This window comes from Oncorhynchus clarkii, unplaced genomic scaffold, assembly GCF_045791955.1.
Source record: "Oncorhynchus clarkii lewisi isolate Uvic-CL-2024 unplaced genomic scaffold, UVic_Ocla_1.0 unplaced_contig_8744_pilon_pilon, whole genome shotgun sequence".
NCBI lineage: Eukaryota > Metazoa > Chordata > Actinopteri > Salmoniformes > Salmonidae > Oncorhynchus > Oncorhynchus clarkii.
The window spans coordinates 96,164-121,665 of record NW_027260955.1 but is presented as its reverse complement, the minus strand read 5'-3'; the positions used below and the strand labels follow the sequence as shown (position 1 = coordinate 121,665).

At 44.0% G+C, this 25,502-nt stretch overlaps 1 protein-coding gene across 1 annotated transcript; it reads right to left on the bottom strand.

Moving 5' to 3' along the window:
• Positions 1 to 502: 502 nt before the first annotated feature.
• LOC139402525 (uncharacterized) lies at positions 503 to 24,190 on the bottom strand. The gene is made up of 9 exons (XM_071146519.1): positions 24,010 to 24,190; positions 23,309 to 23,499; positions 22,326 to 22,541; positions 16,754 to 17,084; positions 16,212 to 16,348; positions 5,827 to 6,066; positions 5,015 to 5,185; positions 1,248 to 1,337; positions 503 to 809 (listed from the first exon to the last, which is right to left on the bottom strand). The coding sequence occupies exons 1-9, from the start codon at positions 24,188 to 24,190 to the stop codon at positions 633 to 635; spliced, it is 1,734 nt and encodes a 577-aa protein (XP_071002620.1). The 3' UTR covers positions 503 to 632.
• Positions 24,191 to 25,502: the final 1,312 nt, after the last annotated feature.

The window sequence follows — 25,502 nt, the reverse complement described above, 5'->3', positions numbered from 1 at the left end:
TAAGAAGGGGTGAGGTGCAGTTTATTAGGATGTGGGGAGTTTATTCTGAGCTCGGTAGGGGTGAGGTGTAGGTTATTCTCAGATAAGGGGTGAGGTGCAGTTTATTAGGAAGGGGGGAGTTTATTCTGAGCTCGGAAGGGGTGAGGTGTAGGTTATTCTCAGATAAGAAGGGGTGAGGTGCAGTTTATTAGGATGTGGGGAGTTTATTCTGAGCTCGGTAGGGGTGAGGTGTAGGTTATTCTCAGATAAGGGGTGAGGTGCAGTTTATTAGGAAGGGGGGAGTTTATTCTGAGCTCGGAAGGGGTGAGGTGTAGGTTATTCTCAGATAAGAAGGGGTGAGGTGCAGTTTATTAGGAAGGGGGGAGTTTATTCTGAGCTCGGAAGGGGTGAGGTGTAGGTTATTCTCAGATAAGAAGGGGTGAGGTGCAGTTTATTAGGAGGGGGGGGGGGAGTTTATTCTGAGCTAGGAAGGGGTGAGGTGTAGTTTATTAGGAGGGGGGGGGGAGTTTATTCTGAGCTAGGAAGGGGTGAGGTGAAGTTTATTCTCAGCTAGGAAGGCAGCTGAATCCATGATCTATCGCTGCGTAAATCTCCCTTTGACATCAAAACATTACTTGCGCTAAGGTATTTAATCATAACCACATCAGCCCGTGCATCTGCTGAATGTATTCTTCGGTGTGTGCTCTCTCCACGGTGGTTTGTGTCCCTGTCCCTCCGTAACCACTCCGGTTGTGCTGGAATATTATGTCCTTCGCGATGCGCGCGCTCGCAGCCTGTCCTCCTGCCAGATTCAGCGCGTGCGGACCAACCTGTTTGTGACAACAAAGGGAATACAGCTGAGTCACACTGACTGTACAGTATTACATAACCAACGGACTCTCTATCGACAAGTACCCTACAAAAGAGATTCTCACATAGGTCTACTTTCCAAGCCATATGTTGCCTATATTTCAGAGCCTATATTGCGGCCTTGAAAGACTAAAGAAAATACAAGCTGTTAAATATATCAAAAGGCTGTCCCTGCTCTGCTGCGTTTTTGCCAACTGGGCTATCATTCCACCCCTCCAAAACCCTGAAAAGCTACTTCTTTTTTAATCCATTACCATTTTTTTCATTACTTGTGTCTGTCAATGCTTTGACAAATTCACAGCAATACAGATGAATGAAATATTCTCCCTCTGACATTCCATTCTCTTATTTCTACAAAATGTTTTCATTTGTGTGATTAGCAAAAAATACCAATATACCTGAAGTGCTGTGTACTGTCCCATCAGGTACAGAGGACAGCCTGGAGCCCACTGCAAGCTCTCAGATATACAAGGCCAGCCATCCAGGACCTAAAGTTGAGATACAGAGATATAGAATAGTGGTATAACATAGTATAGTAGTATAATATTAGTCTATAGTAGTACAGTAGCCATCTATAGTATAGTAGTATAGTATAGTAGTAGCTCATAGTAGTATAGTTGCAGCCTATAGTATAGTAGTATAGTAGCAGCCTATAGTATAGTAGTATAGTAGCAGCCTATAGTAGTATAGTAGTAGCCCACATCAGTATAGTTGCAGCCTATAGTATGGTAGTATAGTAGCAGCCTACAGTATAGTAGTATAGTAGCAGCCTATAGTAGTATAGTAGTAGCCCACAGCAGTATAGTAGCAGCCTATATTACTATAGTATAGTAGGAACCTATAGTATAGTAGTAGCCTATAGTATTATATAATAGTAGGAGCCTACAATAGTATAGGAGAAGCCTATAGTATAGTAGTAGCATATAGTACTATGGTATAGTAGTAGCCTATAGTATAGTATAGTAGCACAGTATAGTTGTAACCTATAGTATAGTAGTATAGTATAGTAGTAGCCTATAGTTGTATAGTAACAGCCTATAGTATAGTAGTAGCCTATAGTATAGTAGCTTAGTATAGCAGTAGCCTATAGTAGTATAGTATGGCATAGTGTGGCATAGTATAGTAGTAGCTTATAGTATTATGGTATAGTATAGTAGTAGGCTATAGTAGTATAGTATAGTAGCCTAGTAGTAGCCTAAAGTATAGTACAATAGTAGCCTATAGTAGTATAGTAGCATAGTAGTAGCCTATAGTAGTATAGTATTATAGTAGTAGCCTATAGTAGTTTAGTATTATAGTAGTAGCCTATATTAGTATATTAAAGTAGTATAGTATAGTAGTAGCCGATAGTATAGTTGTATTGTGGCGTAGTATAGTAGTAGCCTATATTATGATAGTATATGTGTAGCCTATAGTATAGAAGTATAGTAGCGTATAGTATAGTAGTATAGTATAGAGGTAGCCTATAGCATAGTAGTAGCCTATAGTAGTATAGTATAGTAGTATAGCATAGTAGTAGCCTATAGAATAGTGGTTTAGTATAGTAGTAGCCTATAGTATAGTAAAAAAGGCTATCCCTGCTAGCCTATATTATATTAGTATAGTAGTAGCCTATAGTATAGAAGTATAGTATAGTAGTAGCTTATAGTATAGTAGTATAGTATAGAGGTAGCCTATATCATAGTAGTAGCCTATAGTAGTATAGTATAGTAGTATAGCATAGTAGTAGACTATAGAATAGTGGTTTAGTATAGTAGTAGCCTATATTATAGTAGTATAGTATAGTAGTAGCATATATCATGGTAGTATAGTATAGTAGTAGCCTATAGTAGTATAGTATATTAGTAGCCCATAATATAATATATATATGTATATGTATGTATGTATATATGTATAGTAGTGTAGTAGCATATAGCATGGTAGTATAAAATAGTAGTAGCCTATAGTATTATAGTAGTAGCCTATAATATAATAGTATAGTAGGGTAGTATGGTATAGGATAGTAATAGCCTATAGTAGTGGGGTGTAGTAGCGTAGTGTAGTAGTCACCTATAGTATAGTAGTGTAGTATAGTATAGTAGTAGCCTATAGTATAGTGGTAAAGTATAGTAGTAGCCTAAAGTGTAGTGGTAGCCTATATTAGTATAGTAGTATAGTGTAGTAGTAGCCCATACCATAGTAGTATAGTATAGTATGGTAGCACCCCATAGTATAGCAGTATAGCGTAGTATGGCGGTATAGTAGTATAGTACAGTGTGGTAGTATAGTAGTATAGTATGGTAGTATCCCATAGTATAGTGGTATAGTAGTATAGTATGGTGGTATAGTAGTAGCCTATATTAGTATAGTATGGTGGTATAGTATAGTAGTAGCCTATATTAGTATAGCATGGTGGTATAGTATAGTAGTAGCCTATATTAGTATAGTATGGTGGTATAGTGTAGTAGTAGCCTATATTAATATAGTATGGTGGTATAGTGTAGTAGTAGCCTATATTAGTATAGTATGGCGGTATAGTATAGTAGTAGCCTATATTAGTATAGCATGGTGGTATAGTATAGTAGTAGCCTATATTAGTATAGTATGGTGGTATAGTGTAGTAGTAGCCTATATTAGTATAGTATGGTGGTATAGTATAGTAGTAGCCTATATTAGTATAGTGGTATAGTATAGTAGTAGCCTATATTAGTATAGTATGGTGGTATAGTAGTAGCCTATATTAGTATAGTATGGTGGTATAGTATAGTAGTAGCCTATATTAGTATAGTATGGTGGTATAGCAGTGGTGGAAAAAGTACCCAACTATCATACTTGAGTAAATGTAAAGATACCTTAATAGAAAATGACTCCAGTAAAAGTAAAAGTCACCCAGTAAAATCTACTTGAGTAACGGTATAAAAGTATTTGGTTTAAAATATACTTAAGTATCAAAAGTAAAAGTGTAAATCCTTCTAAATTCCTTATATTAAGCAAACCAGATGGCACCATTTTCTTGTCCAACATTCAGTCATAATTTACAAACAAATCATGTGTGTTTAGTGAGTCTGTCAGATCAGAGGCAGTAGAGATGACCAGGGATGTTCTCTGTTTAGTGAGTCCACCAGATCAGAGGCAGTAGATATGACCAGGGATGTTCTCTGTTTAGTGAGTCTACCAGATCAGAGGCAGTAGAGATGACCAGGGATGTTCTCTGTTTAGTGAGTCCACCAGATCAGAGGCAGTAGATATGACCAGGGATGTTCTCTGTTTAGTGAGTCTACCAGATCAGAGGCAGTAGGGATGACCAGGGATGTTCTCTGTTTAGTGAGTCTGCCAGATCAGAGGCAGTAGAGATGACCAGGAATGTTCTCTGTTTAGTGAGTCTGTCAGATCAGAGGCAGTAGAGATGACCAGGGATGTTCTCTGTTTAGTGAGTCTGTCAGATCAGAGGCAGTAGGGATGACCAGGGATGTTCTCTGTTTAGTGAGTGTCAGATCAGAGGCAGTAGAGATGACCAGGGATGTTATCTGTTTAGTGAATCCTCCAGATCAGAGGCAGTAGGGATGACCAGGGATGTTCTCTGTTTAGTGAGTCTGTCAGATCAGAGGCAGTAGGGATGACCAGGGATGTTCTCTGTTTAGTGAGTCTGTCAGATCAGAGGCAGTAGGGATGACCAGGGATGTTCTCTGTTTAGTGAGTCCTCCAGATCAGAGGCAGTAGGGATGACCAGGGATGTTCTCTGTTTAGTGAATCCCCCAGATCAGAGGCAGTAGGGATGACCAGGGATGTTCTCTGTTTAGTGAGTCTGCCAGATCAGAGGCAGTAGGGATGACCAGGGATGTTCGGTTGATAAGTGCGTGAATTGGACTATTCTCCTGTCCTACTAAGCATTCAAAATGTAACAAGTACTTTTGAGTGTCAAGGAAAATGTGTGGAGTAAAAAGTACAATATTTTCTTAAGGAATGTAGTGAAATAAATGTAAAAGTAGTAAAAAAATATAAATAGTAAAGTAAAGTACACATACGCCCAAAAAATACTTAAATAGTACTTTAAAGTATTTTTACTTAAGTACTTTACACCACTGTCGTATAGTATAGAAGTATAGTCATTTTGTGGACACAGATTTGATTAAAGATACATGAAAGATTCTTGCAGAGGTTGAGATATGATGTGATAGCAGCACACCTGAATAGGGAATTCCTTGATGACAGAAGAGAGCATAGGGTCTTGGTTGACGTCCAGTTTGCATCCTGTAGCCAGCCATATCCTGTCCCCAGTCCAAGTCTCACAGCCATTCTGTCCACACAGTGACAGTCTCCACACCTGGCTTTCATAGCACCACTTAGCTTCAGTCACCTGTAGAACACAACAGGTCGTGAAAACCTTGGCTCTGCTTTCTCTCTTTCACCAGATTGTGTTGTTTTATGTTTCCAAACGTTAGTTCCAAACGTTAGTTCCAAACGTTAGTTCCAAACGTTAGTTCCAAACGTTAGTTCCAAACGTTAGTTCCAAATGTTAGTTAGTTCTCTGTGGAGAGAGGGTGGACAGAGTTTGTGTGTGCCTGGGGGGGGGGGTCGCAGTAGAGAGGGTGGACAGAGGTTGTGTGTGCCTGGGGGGGGGGGTCGCAGTAGAGAGGGTGGACAGAGGTTGTGTGTGCATGGGGGGGGGGGTCACAGTAGAGAGGGTGAACAGAGGTTGTGTGTGCCTGGGGGTCGCAGTAGAGAGGGTGGACAGAGGTTGTGTGTGCCTGGGGGTCACATTAGTATGAATATTATTGATATCTATTTACTAGCAGTATTATTCTGACTAGCAGCATTACTATATTATTGATATCTATTTACTAGCAGTATTATTCTGACTAGCAGCATTACTATATTATTGATATCTATTTACTAGCAGTATTATTCTGACTAGCAGCATTACTATATTATTGATATCTATTTACTAGCAGTATTATTCTGACTAGTAGCATTACTATATTATTGTTATTTCTGTACCTGGCAGTATGTTCGGACAGACAGCTGTCCAGTCTGGATGTAGGGCTGCAGGGCTGCGTAGGCCTCAGGTGTAACTGCCCCTCCCTTCCTGGCCTGTCTGATCATGGCCAGTCTCTTATGGACGCTGCTCTCGTTGTAGAACTGGCGCAGGTAGGCCAGGCCGTCCATCTTGATGCCATGCTCCACATGGGAGTACCGGCCCACCAGGCTTTCCACGTCACCCACGTCAAACTGCTTCAGCTGGGGGAGAGGACCGAGGCAGAGGGGTTTGGGGTTGGAGATCATGGTGGTCTGACTATAACATTCTCTCAACATCAAACTGCTTCAGCTGGGGGAGAGGACCGAGGCAGAAGGGTTTGGGGTTGGAGATCATGGTGGTCTGACTATAACATTCTCTCAACATCAAACTGCTTCAGCTGGGGGAGAGGACCGAGGCAGAGGGGTTTGGGGTTGGAGATCATGGTGGTCTGACTATAACATTCTCTTAACATCAAACTGCTTCAGCTGGGGGAGAGGACCGAGGCAGAGGGGTTTGGGGTTGGAGATCATGGTGGTCTGACTATAACATTCTCTTAACATCAAACTGCTTCAGCTGGGGGAGAGGACCGAGGCAGAGGGGTTTGGGGTTGGAGATCATGGTGGTCTGACTATAACATTCTCTTAACATCAAACTGTTTCAGCTGGGGGAGAGGACCGAGGCAGAGGGGTTTGGGGTTGGAGATCATGGTGGTCTGACTATAACATTCTCTTAACATCAAACTGCTTCAGCTGGGGGAGAGGACCGAGGCAGAAGGGTTTGGGGTTGGAGATCATGGTGGTCTGACTATAACATTCTCTTAACATCAAACTGCTTCAGCTGGGGGAGAGGACCGAGGCAGAAGGGTTTGGGGTTGGAGATCATGGTGGTCTGACTATAACATTCTCTCAACATCAGCTGGGGGGGGGGGGGGGGGACTCTGGAAATGTGATGTATTTCCAGAGTATATATTTAAACAACATGTCTACAAATGAACTAAATCTAAAAGGGTACTCTTGAGGTATTGATATTATTAGTTATAATGTTGAATAAATTAATGTGTAAAATTGTAGTTCACAATATAGACATACTATATTAAATACGTATATAAATACTCCATATTTTAGAGCACTCTACGAAGAGAGTAATGACACCAAGATGTTGTCTATCTGTCAGTATCTCCCTAGGAGAGGTGGGTGTGGAGTCAGGAGCAGGAGACCAAGATGTTGTCTATCTGTCAGTATCTCCCTAGGAGAGGTGGGTGTGGAGTCAGGAGCAGGAGAGCAAGATGTTGTCTATCTGTCAGTATCTCCCTAGGAGAGGTGGGTGTGGAGTCAGGAGCAGGAGAGCAAGATGTTGTCTATCTGTCAGTATCTCCCTAGGAGAGGTGGGTGTGGAGTCAGGAGCAGGAGAGCAAGATGTTGTCTATCTGTCAGTATCTCCCTAGGAGAGGTGGGTGTGGAGTCAGGAGCAGGAGAGCAAGATGTTGTCTATCTGTCAGTATCTCCCTAGGAGAGGTGGGTGTGGAGTCAGGAGCAGGAGAGCAAGATGTTGTCTATCTGTCAGTATCTCCCTAGGAGAGGTGGGTGTGGAGTTAGGAGCAGGAGACCAAGATGTTGTCTATCTGTCAGTATCTCCCTAGGAGAGGTGGGTGTGGAGTCAGGAGCAGGAGACCAAGATGTTGTCTATCTGTCAGTATCTCCCTAGGAGAGGTGGGTGTGGAGTCAGGAGCAGGAGAGCAAGAATTTCACGAAGGGCGTTTTATTTACTGGTCCGCCAACAAGGTAGAGGACCACAAAAGCAGCCACTAGAAAACAGGAACCCAGTCTAGTCGAAAACGGAGGAACACACTCCTCTGACTAAACTAACGTATTGGAAAAACAGTCCTGTGAAATAAATCTGCTTAACAGAGAAAACCGCAACCCAAGCCAACGACGGTAACACAAACAATCTTGCACAAAACCTAGAGGGTAGGGCGAGATGAAATACCCCACTGATTAGCCTAAACTAGACACAGGTGAACACAAGACAGACAAAACCTAGAGGGTAGGGCGAGATGAAATACCCCACTGATTAGCCTAAACTAGACACAGGTGAACACAAGACAGACAAAACCTAGAGGGTAGGGCGAGATGAAATACCCCACTGATTAGCCTAAACTAGACACAGGTGAACACAAGACAGACAAAACCTAGAGGGTAGGGCGAGATGAAATACCCCACTGATTAGCCTAAACTAGACACAGGTGAACACAAGACAGACAAAACCTAGAGGGTAGGGCGAGATGAAATACCCCACTGATTAGCCTAAACTAGACACAGGTGAACACAAGACAGACAAAACCTAGAGGGTAGGGCGAGATGAAATACCCCACTGATTAGCCTAAACTAGACACAGGTGAACACAAGACAGACAAAACCTAGAGGGTAGGGCGAGATGAAATACCCCACTGATTAGCCTAAACTAGACACAGGTGAACACAAGACAGACAAAACCTAGAGGGTAGGGCGAGATGAAATACCCCACTGATTAGCCTAAACTAGACACAGGTGAACACAAGACAGACAAAACCTAGAGGGTAGGGCGAGATGAAATACCCCACTGATTAGCCTAAACTAGACACAGGTGAACACAGGACAGACAAAACCTAGAGGGTAGGGCGAGATGAAATACCCCACTGATTAGCCTAAACTAGACACAGGTGAACACAAGACAGACCAAACCTAGAGGGTAGGGCGAGATGAAATACCCCACTGATTAGCCTAAACTAGACACAGGTGAACACAAGACAGACAAAACCTAGAGGGTAGGGCGAGATGAAATACCCCACTGATTAGCCTAAACTAGACACAGGTGAACACAAGACAGACAAAACCTAGAGGGTAGGGCGAGATGAAATACCCCACTGATTAGCCTAAACTAGACACAGGTGAACACAGGACAGACAAAACCTAGAGGGTAGGGCGAGATGAAATACCCCACTGATTAGCCTAAACTAGACACAGGTGAACACAAGACAGACCAAACCTAGAGGGTAGGGCGAGATGAAATACCCCACTGATTAGCCTAAACTAGACACAGGTGAACACAAGACAGACAAAACCTAGAGGGTAGGGCGAGATGAAATACCCCACTGATTAGCCTAAACTAGACACAGGTGAACACAAGACAGACCAAACCTAGAGGGTAGGGCAAGATGAAATACCCCACTGATTAGCCTAAACTAGACACAGGTGAACAACAAGACAGACAAAACTTAGAGGGTAGGGCAAGATGAAATACCCCACTGATTAGCCTAAACTAGACACAGGTGAACACAAGACAGACAAAACCTAGAGGGTAGGGCGAGATGAAATACCCCACTGATTAGCCTAAACTAGACACAGGTGAACACAAGACAGACAAAACCTAGAGGGTAGGGCGAGATGAAATACCCCACTGATTAGCCTAAACTAGACACAGGTGAACACAAGACAGACAAAACCTAGAGGGTAGGGCGAGATGAAATACCCCACTGATTAGCCTAAACTAGACACAGGTGAACACAAGACAGACAAAACCTAGAGGGTAGGGCGAGATGAAATACCCCACTGATTAGCCTAAACTAGACACAGGTGAACACAAGACAGACAAAACCTAGAGGGTAGGGCGAGATGAAATACCCCACTGATTAGCCTAAACTAGACACAGGTGAACACAAGACAGACAAAACCTAGAGGGTAGGGCGAGATGAAATACCCCACTGATTAGCCTAAACTAGACACAGGTGAACACAAGACAGACAAAACCTAGAGGGTAGGGGGAGATGAAATACCCCACTAATAACCTAAACTAGACACAGGTGAACACAGGACAGACAAAACCTAGAGGGTAGGGCGAGATGAAATACCCCACTGATTAGCCTAAACTAGACACAGGTGAACACAAGACAGACAAAACCTAGAGGGTAGGGCGAGATGAAATACCCCACTGATTAGCCTAAACTAGACACAGGTGAACACAAGACAGACAAAACCTAGAGGGTAGGGCGAGATGAAATACCCCACTGATTAGCCTAAACTAGACACAGGTGAACACAAGACAGACAAAACCTAGAGGGTAGGGCGAGATGAAATACCCCACTGATTAGCCTAAACTAGACACAGGTGAACACAAGACAGACAAAACCTAGAGGGTAGGGCGAGATGAAATACCCCACTGATTAGCCTAAACTAGACACAGGTGAACACAAGACAGACAAAACCTAGAGGGTAGGGCGAGATGAAATACCCCACTGATTAGCCTAAACTAGACACAGGTGAACACAAGACAGACAAAACCTAGAGGGTAGGGCGAGATGAAATACCCCACTGATTAGCCTAAACTAGACACAGGTGAACACAAGACAGACAAAACCTAGAGGGTAGGGCGAGATGAAATACCCCACTGATTAGCCTAAACTAGACACAGGTGAACACAAGACAGACAACCTAGAGGGTAGGGCGAGATGAAATACCCCACTGATTAGCCTAAACTAGACACAGGTGAACACAAGACAGACCAAACCTAGAGGGTAGGGCGAGATGAAATACCCCACTGATTAGCCTAAACTAGACACAGGTGAACACAAGACAGACAAAACCTAGAGGGTAGGGCGAGATGAAATACCCCACTGATTAGCCTAAACTAGACACAGGTGAACACAAGATAGACCAAACCTAGAGGGTAGGGCAAGATGAAATACCCCACTGATTAGCCTAAACTAGACACAGGTGAACACAAGACAGACAAAACCTAGAGGGTAGGGCGAGATGAAATACCCCACTGATTAGCCTAAACTAGACACAGGTGAACACAAGACAGACCAAACCTAGAGGGTAGGGCAAGATGAAATACCCCACTGATTAGCCTAAACTAGACACAGGTGAACACAAGACAGACAAAACCTAGAGGGTAGGGCGAGATGAAATACCCCACTGATTAGCCTAAACTAGACACAGGTGAACACAAGACAGACAAAACCTAGAGGGTAGGGCGAGATGAAATACCCCACTGATTAGCCTAAACTAGACACAGGTGAACACAAGACAGACAAAACCTAGAGGGTAGGGCGAGATGAAATACCCCACTGATTAGCCTAAACTAGACACAGGTGAACACAAGACAGACAAAACCTAGAGGGTAGGGCGAGATGAAATACCCCACTGATTAGCCTAAACTAGACACAGGTGAACACAAGACAGACAAAACCTAGAGGGTAGGGCGAGATGAAATACCCCACTGATTAGCCTAAACTAGACACAGGTGAACACAAGACAGACAAAACCTAGAGGGTAGGGCGAGATGAAATACCCCACTGATTAGCCTAAACTAGACACAGGTGAACACAAGACAGACAAAACCTAGAGGGTAGGGCGAGATGAAATACCCCACTGATTAGCCTAAACTAGACACAGGTGAACACAAGACAGACAAAACCTAGAGGGTAGGGCGAGATGAAATACCCCACTGATTAGCCTAAACTAGACACAGGTGAACACAAGACAGACAAAACCTAGAGGGTAGGGCGAGATGAAATACCCCACTGATTAGCCTAAACTAGACACAGGTGAACACAGGACAGACAAAACCTAGAGGGTAGGGCGAGATGAAATACCCCACTGATTAGCCTAAACTAGACACAGGTGAACACAAGACAGACCAAACCTAGAGGGTAGGGCGAGATGAAATACCCCACTGATTAGCCTAAACTAGACACAGGTGAACACAAGACAGACAAAACCTAGAGGGTAGGGCGAGATGAAATACCCCACTGATTAGCCTAAACTAGACACAGGTGAACACAAGACAGACAAAACCTAGAGGGTAGGGCGAGATGAAATACCCCACTGATTAGCCTAAACTAGACACAGGTGAACACAAGACAGACAAAACCTAGAGGGTAGGGCGAGATGAAATACCCCACTGATTAGCCTAAACTAGACACAGGTGAACACAAGACAGACCAAACCTAGAGGGTAGGGCGAGATGAAATACCCCACTGATTAGCCTAAACTAGACACAGGTGAACACAAGACAGACAAAACCTAGAGGGTAGGGCGAGATGAAATACCCCACTGATTAGCCTAAACTAGACACAGGTGAACACAAGACAGACAAAACCTAGAGGGTAGGGCAAGATGAAATACCCCACTGATTAGCCTAAACTAGACACAGGTGAACAACAAGACAGACAAAACCTTAGAGGGTAGGGCAAGATGAAATACCCCACTGATTAGCCTAAACTAGACACAGGTGAACAACAAGACAGACAAAACCTAGCGGGTAGGGCGAGATGAAATACCCCACTGATTAGCCTAAACTAGACACAGGTGAACACAAGACAGACAAAACCTAGAGGGTAGGGCGAGATGAAAGATAAATACCCCACTGATTAGCCTAAACTAGACACAGGTGAACACAAGACAGACAAAACCTAGAGGGTAGGGCGAGATGAAATACCCCACTGATTAGCCTAAACTAGACACAGGTGAACACAAGACAGACAAAACCTAGAGGGTAGGGCGAGATGAAATACCCCACTGATTAGCCTAAACTAGACACAGGTGAACACAAGACAGACAAAACCTAGAGGGTAGGGCGAGATGAAATACCCCACTGATTAGCCTAAACTAGACACAGGTGAACACAAGACAGACAAAACCTAGAGGGTAGGGCGAGATGAAATACCCCACTGATTAGCCTAAACTAGACACAGGTGAACACAAGACAGACAAAACCTAGAGGGTAGGGGGAGATGAAATACCCCACTAATAACCTAAACTAGACACAGGTGAACACAGGACAGACAAAACCTAGAGGGTAGGGCGAGATGAAATACCCCACTGATTAGCCTAAACTAGACACAGGTGAACACAAGACAGACAAAACCTAGAGGGTAGGGCGAGATGAAATACCCCACTGATTAGCCTAAACTAGACACAGGTGAACACAAGACAGACAAAACCTAGAGGGTAGGGCGAGATGAAATACCCCACTGATTAGCCTAAACTAGACACAGGTGAACACAAGACAGACAAAACCTAGAGGGTAGGGCGAGATGAAATACCCCACTGATTAGCCTAAACTAGACACAGGTGAACACAAGACAGACAAAACCTAGAGGGTAGGGCGAGATGAAATACCCCACTGATTAGCCTAAACTAGACACAGGTGAACACAAGACAGACAAAACCTAGAGGGTAGGGCGAGATGAAATACCCCACTGATTAGCCTAAACTAGACACAGGTGAACACAAGACAGACAAAACCTAGATGGTAGGGCGAGATGAAATACCCCACTGATTAGCCTAAACTAGACACAGGTGAACACAAGACAGACAAAACCTAGAGGGTAGGGCGAGATGAAATACCCCACTGATTAGCCTAAACTAGACACAGGTGAACACAAGACAGACAACCTAGAGGGTAGGGCGAGATGAAATACCCCACTGATTAGCCTAAACTAGACACAGGTGAACACAAGACAGACCAAACCTAGAGGGTAGGGCGAGATGAAATACCCCACTGATTAGCCTAAACTAGACACAGGTGAACACAAGACAGACAAAACCTAGAGGGTAGGGCGAGATGAAATACCCCACTGATTAGCCTAAACTAGACACAGGTGAACACAAGACAGACAAAACCTAGAGGGTAGGGCGAGATGAAATACCCCACTGATTAGCCTAAACTAGACACAGGTGAACACAAGACAGACAAAACCTAGAGGGTAGGGCGAGATGAAATACCCCACTGATTAGCCTAAACTAGACACAGGTGAACACAAGACAGACAAAACCTAGAGGGTAGGGCGAGATGAAATACCCCACTGATTAGCCTAAACTAGACACAGGTGAACACAAGACAGACAAAACCTAGATGGTAGGGCGAGATGAAATACCCCACTGATTAGCCTAAACTAGACACAGGTGAACACAAGACAGACAAAACCTAGAGGGTAGGGCGAGATGAAATACCCCACTGATTAGCCTAAACTAGACACAGGTGAACACAAGACAGACCAAACCTAGAGGGTAGGGCAAGATGAAATACCCCACTGATTAGCCTAAACTAGACACAGGTGAACAACAAGACAGACAAAACTTAGAGGGTAGGGCAAGATGAAATACCCCACTGATTAGCCTAAACTAGACACAGGTGAACAACAAGACAGACAAAACCTAGAGGGTAGGGCAAGATGAAATACCCCACTGATTAGCCTAAACTAGACACAGGTGAACACAGGACAGACAAAACCTAGAGGGTAGGGCGAGATGAAATACCCCACTGATTAGCCTAAACTAGACACAGGTGAACACAAGACAGACAAAACCTAGAGGGTAGGGCGAGATGAAATACCCCACTGATTAGCCTAAACTAGACACAGGTGAACACAAGACAGACAAAACCTAGAGGGTAGGGCGAGATGAAATACCCCACTGATTAGCCTAAACTAGACACAGGTGAACACAAGACAGACAAAACCTAGAGGGTAGGGCGAGATGAAATACCCCACTGATTAGCCTAAACTAGACACAGGTGAACACAAGACAGACAAAACCTAGAGGGTAGGGCGAGATGAAATACCCCACTGATTAGCCTAAACTAGACACAGGTGAACACAAGACAGACAAAACCTAGAGGGTAGGGCGAGATGAAATACCCCACTGATTAGCCTAAACTAGACACAGGTGAACACAAGACAGACAAAACCTAGAGGGTAGGGGGAGATGAAATACCCCACTAATAACCTAAACTAGACACAGGTGAACACAGGACAGACAAAACCTAGAGGGTAGGGCGAGATGAAATACCCCACTGATTAGCCTAAACTAGACACAGGTGAACACAAGACAGACAAAACCTAGAGGGTAGGGCGAGATGAAATACCCCACTGATTAGCCTAAACTAGACACAGGTGAACACAAGACAGACAAAACCTAGAGGGTAGGGCGAGATGAAATACCCCACTGATTAGCCTAAACTAGACACAGGTGAACACAAGACAGACAAAACCTAGAGGGTAGGGCGAGATGAAATACCCCACTGATTAGCCTAAACTAGACACAGGTGAACACAAGACAGACAAAACCTAGAGGGTAGGGCGAGATGAAATACCCCACTGATTAGCCTAAACTAGACACAGGTGAACACAAGACAGACAAAACCTAGAGGGTAGGGCGAGATGAAATACCCCACTGATTAGCCTAAACTAGACACAGGTGAACACAAGACAGACAAAACCTAGAGGGTAGGGCGAGATGAAATACCCCACTGATTAGCCTAAACTAGACACAGGTGAACACAAGACAGACAAAACCTAGAGGGTAGGGCGAGATGAAATACCCCACTGATTAGCCTAAACTAGACACAGGTGAACACAAGACAGACAACCTAGAGGGTAGGGCGAGATGAAATACCCCACTGATTAGCCTAAACTAGACACAGGTGAACACAAGACAGACCAAACCTAGAGGGTAGGGCGAGATGAAATACCCCACTGATTAGCCTAAACTAGACACAGGTGAACACAAGACAGACAAAACCTAGAGGGTAGGGCGAGATGAAATACCCCACTGATTAGCCTAAACTAGACACAGGTGAACACAAGATAGACCAAACCTAGAGGGTAGGGCAAGATGAAATACCCCACTGATTAGCCTAAACTAGACACAGGTGAACACAAGACAGACAAAACCTAGAGGGTAGGGCGAGATGAAATACCCCACTGATTAGCCTAAACTAGACACAGGTGAACACAAGACAGACCAAACCTAGAGGGTAGGGCAAGATGAAATACCCCACTGATTAGCCTAAACTAGACACAGGTGAACACAAGACAGACAAAACCTAGAGGGTAGGGCGAGATGAAATACCCCACTGATTAGCCTAAACTAGACACAGGTGAACACAAGACAGACCAAACCTAGAGGGTAGGGCGAGATGAAATACCCCACTGATTAGCCTAAACTAGACACAGGTGAACAACAAGACAGACCAAACCAAACGAAAAAGAAAAGGGATCGGTGGCAGCTAGTAGGCCGGCGACGACGACCGCCGAGCGCCTCCCGAACAGGGGGAGGAGCTACCTTCGGTGGAAGGCGTGACAGTATCATGTATGGTTCACAGATCATAGGGTCTTACAGGAGGCATATACAGGTCTAAAAAAAGCAATTTTCACCATGGTTTTCAAAACAATGGTTTGTGCTACAAATGTAAAAGCATATTAAAACCTCCTAGATCCTCCAAATGAAGTTCCTATGTGATAATTCCCAGAACTAACAAGTTTCCACTTCGGGAGGAAGGAAAGATAATTGGGACATGGCCATAGATTTAAACAGAAACAGACCTGTAAGTGTTTGCGCATCACCCAGGTCACATGACTGGCTCCTTGCTGCAGAGCGATGGAGATGACGTGAGCGCTGGTCAGGCCTCCACCAACCACCACCACCCTCTGGCCACGCTCACACACCACATAGAGACCTGCTGGATGGAGACAGAGTTAGTGACACCCCATAGAGACCTGCTGAATGGAGACAGAGTTAGTGACACCCCACTGATTCTTAACAGGAACAGAATGTCCAACACAAATAAGTACTAAGTAATTAAGTTAATTTATACATTTGATAACTCAAACAGATGCCCAGTCAGTGTGATATTACAGTATTGCAGCCTTTGGCTTGACAGCATGTCATGTCACCTCAACACCAGGAGAGGGCGTTATAGTACAGTGTCATGTCATGTCACCTCAACACCAGGAGAGGGCATTATTGTACAGTGTCATGTCACCTCAACACCAGGAGAGGCCATTATAGTACAGTATCATGTGGAGACATATGGTCCATCTATACAGATAGCTATCAATAGCAGAGTATTCTCATCTCAACCGACCTGATGAGAGAGAAGAAGAACTCTCTTCCTGTTCCTGGTTCTGGCTTCTTGGTTCCTGTTGCCGTGTTGACCGTGAGTGGTGGTGCATGAGCTGCACGGTGTGCTGCAGGCGTTCCTCAGGGTAGCTCTCCGCTATGGACGACACCCAGAAAGGAATGTTGGCCATCTGGGCACTGGTCGGCCCGGTCGCCATGACTACCCGCCTTGCCTCGAGGACGTCCCCGTTCTGAAGGAATACCCTGAATGATGTCACAATTCCTTCTGACATCACAGGGGTCAGTCTGTCCACTGTGCCCTTTGTCAGGACACTGTCCAGGCCATATTTGTCCACCTGGATAGAGTATTGTTGTTGTATAGTTATTTTGCTCTGGGTGATTTGAGTTGATGGCCAATAGATTACATGCACACACACATGTTACACTATATATCACAAGTTCATAGATTTTAATGAACAACTACAGTGGCAAGAAACAGTATATGAACCCTTTGGAATTACAGTTGAAGTCAGAAGTTTACATACACCTTAGCCTAATACATTTACACTCAGTTTTTTCACAATTCCTGACATTTAATACTAGTAAACATTTCCTGTCTTAGGTCAGTTAGGATCACCACTTCAAGAATGTGAAATGTCAGAATAATAGTAGAGAGAATTATTTATTTCAGCTTTTATTTCTTTCATCACATTCCCAGTGGGTCAGAAGTGTACATACACTCAATTAGTATTTGGTGGCATTGCCTTATTTTTCTTGGGTCAAACGTTTCGGGTAACCTTCCACAAACTTCCAACAATAAGTTGGGGGAATTTTGGCCCATTCCTCCTGACAGAGCTGGTGTAACTGAGTCAGGTTTGTAGGCCTCATTCCTCCTGACAGAGCTGGTGTAACTGAGTCAGGTTTGTAGGCCTCCTTCCTCCTGACAGAGCTGGTATAACTGAGTCAGGTTTGTAGGCCTCATTCCTCTTGACAGAGCTGGTATAACTGAGTCAGGTTTGTAGGCCTCCTTCCTCCTGACAGAACTGGTATAACTGAGTCAGGTTTGTAGGCCTCATTCCTCTTGACAGAGCTGGTATAACTGAGTCAGGTTTGTAGGCCTCCTTCCTCCTGACAGAGCTGGTATAACTGAGTCAGGTTTGTAGGCCTCATTCCTCTTGACAGAGCTGGTATAACTGAGTCAGGTTTGTAGGCCTCCTTCCTCCTGACAGAACTGGTATAACTGAGTCAGGTTTGTAGGCCTCATTCCTCTTGACAGAGCTGGTATAACTGAGTCAGGTTTGTAGGCCTCCTTCCTCCTGACAGAGCTGGTATAACTGAGTCAGGTTTGTAGGCCTCCTTGCTCGCACACGCTTTACCAGTTCTGCCTACAAATTTTCTATGGGATTGAGGTCAGGGCTTTGTGATGGACACTCAGATACCTTGACTCTGTTGTCCTTAAGCCATTTTGCCACAACTTTGGAAGTATGCTTGGGGTCATTGTCCATTTGGAAGACCCATTTGCGACCAAGATTTGACTTCCTGACTGATGTCTTGAGATGTTGCTTCAATATATCCACATCATTTTCCTATTTTGTGAAGTGCACCAGTCCCTCCTGCAACAAAGCACCCCCACAACATGATGCTGACACCCCCGTGCTTCACGGTTGAGATGGTGTTCTTCGGCTTGCAAGCCTCCCCCTTTTTCCTCCAAACATAACGATGGTCATTATAAACAAACAGTTCTATTTTTGTTTCATCAGACCAGAGGACATTTCTCCAAAAAGTACAATCTTTGTCCCCATGTGCAGTTGCAAACCGTAGTCTGGTTTTTCTATGGTGGTTTTGGAGCAATGGCTTCGTCCATGCTGAGCGGCCTTTCAGGTTATGTCGATACAGGACTTGTTTTACTGTGGATATAGATACTTTTGTACCTGTTTCCTCCAGCATCTTCACAAGGTCACTTGCTGTTGTTCTGGGATTGATTTGCACTTTTTGCACCAAAGTACGTTCATCTCTAGGAGACAGAACGCGTTTCCTTCCTGAGCGGTATGACGGCTGCGTCGTCCCATGGTGTTTATACTTGCGTACTATTGTTTGTACAGATGAACGTGGTACCTTCAGGTGTTTGGAAGTTGCTCCCAAGGATGAACCAGACTTGTGGAGGTCTACAATTCTTTTTCTGAAGATTTTCTGAAATCTTGTCTGATTTCTTTTGATTTTCCATGATGTCAAGCAAAGAGGCACTGAGTTTGAAGGTAGGCCTTGAAATACATCCACAGGTACACCTCCAATTTACTCAAATGATGTCAGTTAGCCTATCAGAAGCTTCTAAAGATATTACATAATTTTCTGGAGTTTTCCAAGCTGTTTAAAGGCACAGTCAACTTAGTGTATGTAAACTTCTGACCCACTGGAATTGTGATACAGTGAATTATAAGTGAAATAATCTGTCTGTAAACAATTGTTGGAAAAATGATCTGTGTCATGCACAAAGTAGATGTCCTAACCGATTTGCCAAAACTATAGTTTGTTAACAAGAAATGTGTGGAGTGGTTGAAAAATGAGTTTTAATGACTCCAACCTAAGTGTATGTAAACTTCCGACTTCAACTGTACCTGGATTTCTGCATAAATTGGTCATCAAATTTGATCTGATCTTCATCTTAGTCACAACAGACAAACATAGTGTACTTAAACTAATAAGACAAATTATTGTATTCATCTTGTCTATATTGAATACATAATTTAAACATTCACAGTGTAGGTTGGAAAACGCTAGGTTAAAACCTTTTACGGCTAGGGATTCCGCTAGCGGAATGTTTCGACAACATCCGGTGAAATGGCAGAGCTCGAAATTCAAAAAAATATATTAAAAATATTTAACTTTCATACATTCACAAGTCCAACACACCAAATTAAAGCTGAACTTTTTGCTAATCTAGCCACTGTGTCAGATTTCAAAAAGGCTTTGCGGCGAAAGCAAACCATGCTATTATCTGAGGACAGCATCCCATCAAACAAACACAGACAATCATATTTCATCCCGCCAGGCGCGACACAAAACTCAGAAATAACTATATAATTCATGCTTACCTTTGACGAACTTCTTCTGTTGGCACTCCAATATGTCCCATAAACAAATGGTCCTTTTGTTCGATTAATTCCGTCGTTATATCCCCAAAATGTCCATTGATTAAAAAAAAAACACTGGTTCCAACTTGCATAACATGACTACAAAATATCTAATAAATTACCTGTAATCTTGATCCAAACATTTCAAACAACTTTCCTAAGACAACTTTAGGTATTTTTTAACGTAAATAATCGATACAATTTAAGACGGGATAAACTGTGTTCAATAGCGGATAAAAACAATGTGGAGCGAGCTTTTGGGTCACGGGCCCCAACCACAACAGTACACTAGACTCGACCCTCGATCTGAACAGCCCTACTTCTTCATTACTCAAAGGAAAAACATCAACCAATTTCTAAAGACTGTTGACCTCCAGTGGAAGCGATAGGTACTGCAAGCAAGTGCCTTAGAAATGTAGATCCACATAGAAACCCCATTGAAAAGAGAGTGGCCTCTAAATAAAACATCCCTGGATGGTTTGTCCTATGGGTTTCGCTTGCCAAATAAGTTATGTTATACACAGACATCATTTTAACAGTTTTAGAAACTTTTAGAGTGTTTTCTATCCAAATCTACCAATTATATGCATATCCTAGCTTCTGGGCCTGAGTAACAGACAGTTTACTTTGGGCACGCTTTTCATCCGGACGTGAAAATACCGCCCCCTACCCCGAAGAGGTATTAATGACTTCTCCAAAAGCTAATTGGAGTCAGGAGTCAGCTAACCTGGAGTCCAATCAATGAGATGAGATTGGAGATGTTGGTTAGAGCTGCCTCGCCCTATAAAAACACTCATAGAATTTGAGGTTGCTTGTTATTCACAAGAGGCATTGCTTGATGTGAACCATGTCTCGAACAAGAGAGATCTCAGATGACCTAAGATTAAGAATTGTTGACCTGCATGAAGCTGGAAAGTGTTCCAAAAGTATCTCTAAAAGCCTTGATGTTCATCAGTCCACTAAGACAAATTGTCTATAAATGGAGAAAGTTCAGTACTGTTGCTACTCTCCCTAGGAGTGGCCGTCTTGCAAAGATTACTGCAAGAGTACAGCTCAGAATGCTCAATGAGGTTATGAAGAATCCTAGAGTGTCAGCTAAAGACTTACAGAAATCTCTGGAACATGCTAACATCTCTGTTGACGAGTCTACGATACATAAAACACTAAACAAGAATGGTGTTCATGGGAGGACTCCACTGAAGAATCCACTGCTGTCCAAAAAAAACATTGCTGCACGTCTGAAGAGCACCTGGATGTTCCACTGTGCTTCTGGGAAAATATTCTGAGAACAGATTCAACTAAAATTGAGTTGTTTGGAACGAACACACAAACACTATGTGTGGAGAAAAAAAGGCACAGCACACCAACATCAAAATCTCATCCCAAATGTAAAGTATGGTGGAGGGAGCATCATTGTTTGGGGCTGCTTTTCTGCCTCAGGGCCTGGACAGCTTGCTATCATCGACGGAAAAATGAATTCCCAAGTTTATCAAGACATTTTGCAGGACAATGTAAGGCTCTGTTCACCAATTGAAGCTCAACAGAAGTTGGGTGATGCAACAGGACAACGACCCAGAACACAGAAGTAAATCAACAACAGAAGAAAATACGCCTTCTGGAGTCCTGACCTTCTGGAGTGGCCCAGTCAGAGTCCTGACCTCAACCCGATTGAGATGCTGTGGCGTGACCTCAAGAGAGCGGTTCACACCAGACAGCCCAAGAATATTGCTGAACTGAAACAGTTTTGTAAAGACGAATGGTCCAAAATTCCTCCTGACCGTTGTGCAGGTCTGATCCGCAACTACAGAAAACGTTTGGTTGAGGTTATTGCTGCCAAAGGAGGGTCAAACAGATATTAAATCCAAGGGTTCTCATACTTTTCCCACCCTGCACTGTGACTGTTCACACGATGTGTTCAGTAAAGACATGAAAACGTATCATTGTGTGTTATTAGTTTAAGCAGAATGTGTTTGTCTGTTGTTGTGACCTAGATGAAGATCAGATCACATTTTATGACCAATTTATGCAGAAATCCGGGAATTTCCAGTGTTCACAAACTTTTTCTTGCAACTGTACATAAACCCTACAATAGAGCAAGCATTCACTGTAAAACTCACATTCACTATCATTAGTAGTCATCAAGTGTATTAGTGCAGGTCTGGAACAAAAGCCTGCAACCCCAGTAGCTCTCCAGCAGGAGGGTTAGTTGACCACTCCCAGGTAAGTCCTTCTTGTGTCACACAGAGAAGCATCACTGTTATTGCACAATTTTGTGTAGTGGAGGGACTCACATAGTATGTTTAGTATGGTGCAGGGTTGGGGTCAATTCCATTTCAATTCCAATTGGAAGTTCAGTTTACTTCCTGAATTGACTGAACTGAAATGGAATTCACCCCAATGATGGTATGGTGCCTTTTCACTTCAACTCAACTCAAGCCACGGCCAGCGTGCATCTCCATCTCCGACCTGCTGCATGAAGAAGTCCACACTGAGCCGGGTGCCTGGCAGGCTAAAGTACAGGCTCTTCTGTAGGCCTCTGCTGCTGCTCAGTCTCCTCCTGTCCTTCTGGCCCAGACGCATGTCATTGAAGAAGGCGTTCTCATCCAGAATGAAGGTGTGATCAGGGAGGCAGTGTAGCTCCGCTGTCCGATCCTTCTCCAGAACAAACTCCTGCAAAGCCATCTGGGAGGAACCAAGACAAAGGGCTTATAGGCAAAAACAAGTACACTGCCTGAATTGACTGGATTGAAAACTGAAGTGACCTCAACTCGCGTTGTCCAGAAGGAACCATTTGAGTGTGTGTGTGTGTGCACCAGGGTGTGTGAGCGAAGGTGAGGGATGTACCTTATTGAGTGGGTCTGTGTGCACCAGGGTGTGTGAGCGAAGGTGAGGGATGTACCTTATTGAGTGGGTCTGTGTGCACCAGGGTGTGTGAGCGAAGGTGAGGGATGTACCTTATTGAGTGGGTCTGTGTGCACCAGGGTGTGTGAGCGAAGGTGAGGGATGTACCTTATTGAGTGGGTCTGTGTGCACCAGGGTGTGTGAGCGAAGGTGAGGGATGTACCTTATTGAGTGGGTCTGTGTGCACCAGGGTGTGTGAGCGAAGGTGAGGGATGTACCTTATTGAGTGGGTCTGTGTGCACCAGGGTGTGTGAGCGAAGGTGAGGGATGTACCTTATTGAGTGGGTCTGTGTGCACCAGGGTGTGTGAGCGAAGGTGAGGGATGTACCTTATTGAGTGGGTCTGTGTGCACCAGGGTGTGTGAGCGAAGGAGAGGGATGTACCTTATTGAGTGGGTCTGTGTGCACCAGGGTGTGTGAGCGAAGGTGAGGGATGTACCTTATTGAGTGGGTCTGTGTGCACCAGGGTGTGTGAGCGAAGGTGAGGGATGTACCTTATTGAGTGGGTCTGTGTGCACCAGGGTGTGTGAGCGAAGGAGAGGGATGTACCTTATTGAGTGGGTCTGTGTGCACCAGGGTGTGTGAGCGAAGGTGCGGGATGTTGAGTGCTCTGAACTGGCTCTCCCACAGCGAGGTCCATGCTCCGTATGAGTCCACCACTCTGAAGGCCAGCGGAGGGCAGGATGTAACTGACTCTGGGTCTGGAGCGGCCTGCTCCTCGGGCTCGGCTGTCTGCTGTCCTGGGAGATATTACACACCTGTCAACCAGACAGCGTCGCCAGCAGAACGGTGTGAACTGGAGAGACTCAAATACAGTCTATACAGTCAAATTAAGCCTACACCTTCAACCTCGACTAAAAACCACTTTCAATGGAGATTTTCTTTTTAGTCTAGAGACTGGATCTGGGCCCGGCTTGGAGTGGCCTGCTCCTCAGCTGGCTGTTGTCATGGGGATGGGGAGAGATTAGAGACATGTCAAACAGAGAGCACCAACAGCATGCTGTAACACTATATGTGTAGGGAGATTAGAGAGGAATGTCTCTCCTAACTGAAATCAAGAAAGGCCAAAATGTGAGGAAAAACATCGGTCTACTTTCTGGGATGTTTTCCTGGACCCAGATCACGCCGACGTCGAGCCCCTGACGATCCTTTTAATAAACATTCACTCTTTAGTCTGGGAACAGGCTTCATCTGGGCCCTTTATGAAAAGCCCACGTTAAAACATTGAGCTGCAGTGTAGTTATCCTCACGGGTAGCTCCTCCTCTCTTGCTCTTAGAGCGGCTGGTCTTGGCCCTGCCCTGGCTGAGCTGGATCCCCTGGAGGATGTCTGTGTTGGGGGGAGGTGGGGACAGGGCCTGGTCTGGACAGGACAGCAGGGTGGCCAGGGTCAGGGCCTGGGGTCCTCCGCCTATTATCAGGACGTCCAACATCACACGGCTGGCATGAGACAAACACCAGCACAGAAAAAAAGTTACAAAATCTAAATCAAATGTCAGTTAAGAAGAAATTCTTATTTTCAATGACGGCCTAGGAACAGTGGGTTAACTGCCTGTTCAGGGGCAGAACGACAGATTTGTACCTTGTCAGCTTGGGGATTTGAACTTGCAACCTTCCAGTTACTAGTCCAACGCTCTAAACACTAGGCTACCCTGCCGCCTACCCTGCTGACTAACAGTGAAATGCTTCCTGACGGTCTTTAAATCCCCAATGAGAAACAATAACTTGGCTTGACACAGAGTACCAGTACTGAGTCAAGGATAACTTGGCTATATACACAGAGTACCAGTACTGAGTCCATGTGCACAGGTACAAGGTAATTGAGGTAGATATGTACATATAGGTAGGGATAAAGTGACTAGTCAACAGGATAGATAATAAACAGTAGCAGCAGTATACTGTAGGTAGGGGTAAAGGATAGATAGTAAACAGTAACAACAGTATACTGTAGGTAGGGGTAACAGGATAGATAATAAACAGTAACAACAGTATACTGTAGGTAGGGGTAACAGGATAGATAATAAACAGTAGCAGCAGTATACTGTAGGTAGGGGTAAAGGATAGATAGTAAACAGTAACAGCAGTATACTGTAGGTAGGGGTAATAGGATAGATAATAAACAGTAACAACAGTATACTGGCTAATAAAAAAAATAAAATTTGATTTGATTTGATACTGTAGGTAGGGGTAACAGGATAGATAGTAAACAGTAGCAGCAGTGATGAGTCAAAAGAGTTAGTGTAAAGAGAGTCATTGCAGATAGTCCAGGTAGCTATTTGGTTAACACTTTAACTAACTATTTAGCAGTCTTATGGCTTGGGAGTAGAGACTGTTCATATAACACACACATATGCAGGCATACACACACACACACACACACAATGTCAATCTCTAACTCTCCACTGCAAAGTACTACCGAGCAAAACAGTGAGTGATTTTGAGACCACAAAGCCTTCCAGAAGGATCTCTACCCTACAGGAATGTGTGGCAGTTTAAGATTTCATGCCAACACTACAAGCCTACTGCTTCAGATATATTTTCACTTACCATAGGCTAGTTAGTCATTTAGCTACCTAAAAAGTACCAAGACCAAGTAAACACATAACAGTACCTCGTTGAACTTTCAGTATCTGTCAACTCAGTTTGTCAAACACAAAAACAAAACACAGTACCTTATTAAGATTCCAGTATCTGTCAATTCAGTTGGTCAAAATACGCAAAGCCTCCTACAGTCACAGTGTGTCA

Coding starts and splice junctions, on each gene's coding strand:
- LOC139402525 (XM_071146519.1), bottom strand. CDS start 24,190: ATGTTGGACGTCCTGATAATAGGCGGAGGACCCCAGGCCCTGACCCTG. Junction 22,542..23,308: donor ACACAGACCCACTCAATAAG/GTACATCCCTCT, acceptor GGTTCCTCCCAG/ATGGCTTTGCAGGAGTTTGT. Junction 5,186..5,826: donor CTGTCCGAACATACTGCCAG/GTACAGAAATAA, acceptor TGTGTTCTACAG/GTGACTGAAGCTAAGTGGTG.